The sequence below is a fragment of the Myotis lucifugus genome, unplaced genomic scaffold (assembly GCF_000147115.1).
Source record: "Myotis lucifugus unplaced genomic scaffold, Myoluc2.0 scaffold_646, whole genome shotgun sequence".
NCBI classification, from domain to species: domain Eukaryota; kingdom Metazoa; phylum Chordata; class Mammalia; order Chiroptera; family Vespertilionidae; genus Myotis; species Myotis lucifugus.
Genome location: NW_005871694.1, coordinates 372,098 through 374,275, shown reverse-complemented (window position 1 = coordinate 374,275; position 2,178 = coordinate 372,098). Strand labels below are relative to the sequence as shown.

Sequence of the window (2,178 nt, the reverse complement as noted above, 5' to 3'; positions counted from 1 at the left end):
AATACTGCATCCGAACAGACACAAATGCAGCTCACGAGACATGACATGGGTATGATAACCACACGGAGGGAAAAAAAATCAAGTCATTGTTGACCGTGAACTCGGGCCCCCTCAGCGGGATGCACTCTGGGACGAGGGCCAGCGGCCGCCCTGAGGTCGGCAGGTGTGAGGTTGGCAGTGGAGCCAGGGGAGCAAGTCACAGAACAAAGGATGCCGTGTGGGAGGAAGGAGCACAAACATGGAAAGAAGGAGAAAGAGGCCCGGAGCTGGCGGCGAGGGAGACACTGCGCTCGTGCCCCTCCTGGAACTAAGCAGCCGGCACAAATGACACTTCGGATGCATGCAAGCCGAAAGAACTACCATTCACGCTTACCAGTATTTTTTAAAAAGCAACTGTCCACATCTAGATTAAGGCAGGGACAGTGACTATTTATAGACCAACTATTAAAGTCACATATGTCAGCTGGTGAACAAGAGTCAGAGTTAGGGTTAAATCACAAGGAAATCCTGCAAAAGCCGCTGCAAAGGAAGACCCTAGTAACCTGAGCCTTTGGTGTAAATGATTTTGCATCATCGTTTCAGCAACTGGACAGAGCGACGCCAACTGACTAGCATGCCCACTCCCACGCCCGAATTCACTTCTCCAAACAGCCAAGACCCCGGGGAGCAGGAGGAGGCTGCCTCCAGATTTGGGGTGCGTCTTTACAAAAACTGTGGAGAGGAAGAAGGTCATGACCTCGGAGCCGGCTGGGCTCGGCCTGAGCTGTAGGTAAAGCCATTTCTAGGCAGGAGAGAGAATCTGACCATCAGGTGTGATAGAACGTCATTCCTTCAACAGTTTGCAACCGCAGACGCACATGCGCACCTAAAACTCCCCAGCCCCACGACACCCACACGGGGACTCCCCCGCCCCATGACACCCACACGGGGTGGCAGGCAGGCTTCCGGGTTCTTGACGGCTGCCAGGGGATTCCAGGCGCAGCCCGGAGCCCGGGGTGAGAGGGGGCATCGAATCCATCACAACACACACACGTTCCCAATACACCGCCGGAGGCTTCATAGGGACGAACGGACTGACCTCCCCCGGGGCTCGGGGCTGGATGGTGATGGCCATGTCCGGCAGGCTGAGGAAGGACCACCGGATCGGAATGTCCTCTCTCTCCTCCTTCATGCGGAGCTCCAGCTTTAGGAGGAAAAAGACAATGGTTATTGGAGAGCTGCTGTCTCCACCAGAGGCCCCACCCACACCTGCGTGTGTGTGTGTGTGTGTGTGTGTGTGTGTGTGTGTGTGTTCACCGATTTCCTTAGGTAAGTGCTTAGCCTCCCGGGCCACCCTGCGCACTCACAGATGGGGAAGAAGGTGCCACACTCCCTGTGACCGGCCCCTTCACTACAGGGACCTTGTCCCACCCCCACCAGCACTGTCCTGTGCCTCCACCTGCCACTCAGCAAGGGACCCCGGGGCTGGTGGCTGAAGGCCCGATGTCACTGGATTCTGCCCGAATGAAAAGGAAACAGATTCTCCCCAGGAACTTGCAGAAAGGAAGGCAGCCCACTTTAAATTCTCTGTGCTCTGTGTTTCCCTCATGGGAGTGTCACCGAGATGTAAGGGCGGTGTAAGTGAGGAACCAGGATGCCTGGCCAGCCCCACGCTCACACGTCCGCTGAGGGCTGTGTACGGAGCACACTGGTTCCGGTCACCTGCCTCTTGCCTGGGCCACCACAGAACCTCTAGCTGGACCCTGGTCTCCCACAATGTCCCATTCACCCTCCCCATCCGTGGCAGAAAAATGACCCCCAAAGATGCCCACACTCCAAGCCCTGGCACCTGTGGATACGTGACCTTACACGGCAAACGGGACTTTGCGGATGCGATAGGGCCAGTGGTCGGCAAACTGCAGCTGGCGAGTCACATGCGGCTCTTTGGCCCCTTTGAGTGTGGATCTTCACAAATGCCACATGCGCACCTGCACGTACAATGCCCAACAGCTTCGCGTCCCAATTTAACAACAAGCTAATGAGTGCAACAGCAAGTATCCTGGTATCAAAGAGCCACCTTGTGAAATGGACACGAAGCTTCTCCCTGCAGTCTAAGCAAACGGATTAAGAGGCTGTATCGTATCTTTGCAACAACAGACATATTTCTGTCCAACTGATATAGTGCTCCTGTTTAGCCAA

The 2,178-nt window shown here is 55.5% G+C and overlaps 1 protein-coding gene across 1 annotated transcript in view; it reads right to left on the bottom strand.

Annotated features, from left to right (window-relative positions):
* The window catches only part of C2CD2 (C2 calcium dependent domain containing 2), a 50,976-nt gene that overhangs the window by 24,114 nt on the left and 24,684 nt on the right, over positions 1-2,178 (bottom strand). The window contains exon 5 of the mRNA XM_023746262.1: positions 1,033-1,183. Coding sequence (XP_023602030.1) covers positions 1,033-1,183 — 151 coding nt within the window. The remainder of the gene's footprint in view (positions 1-1,032; positions 1,184-2,178) is intronic.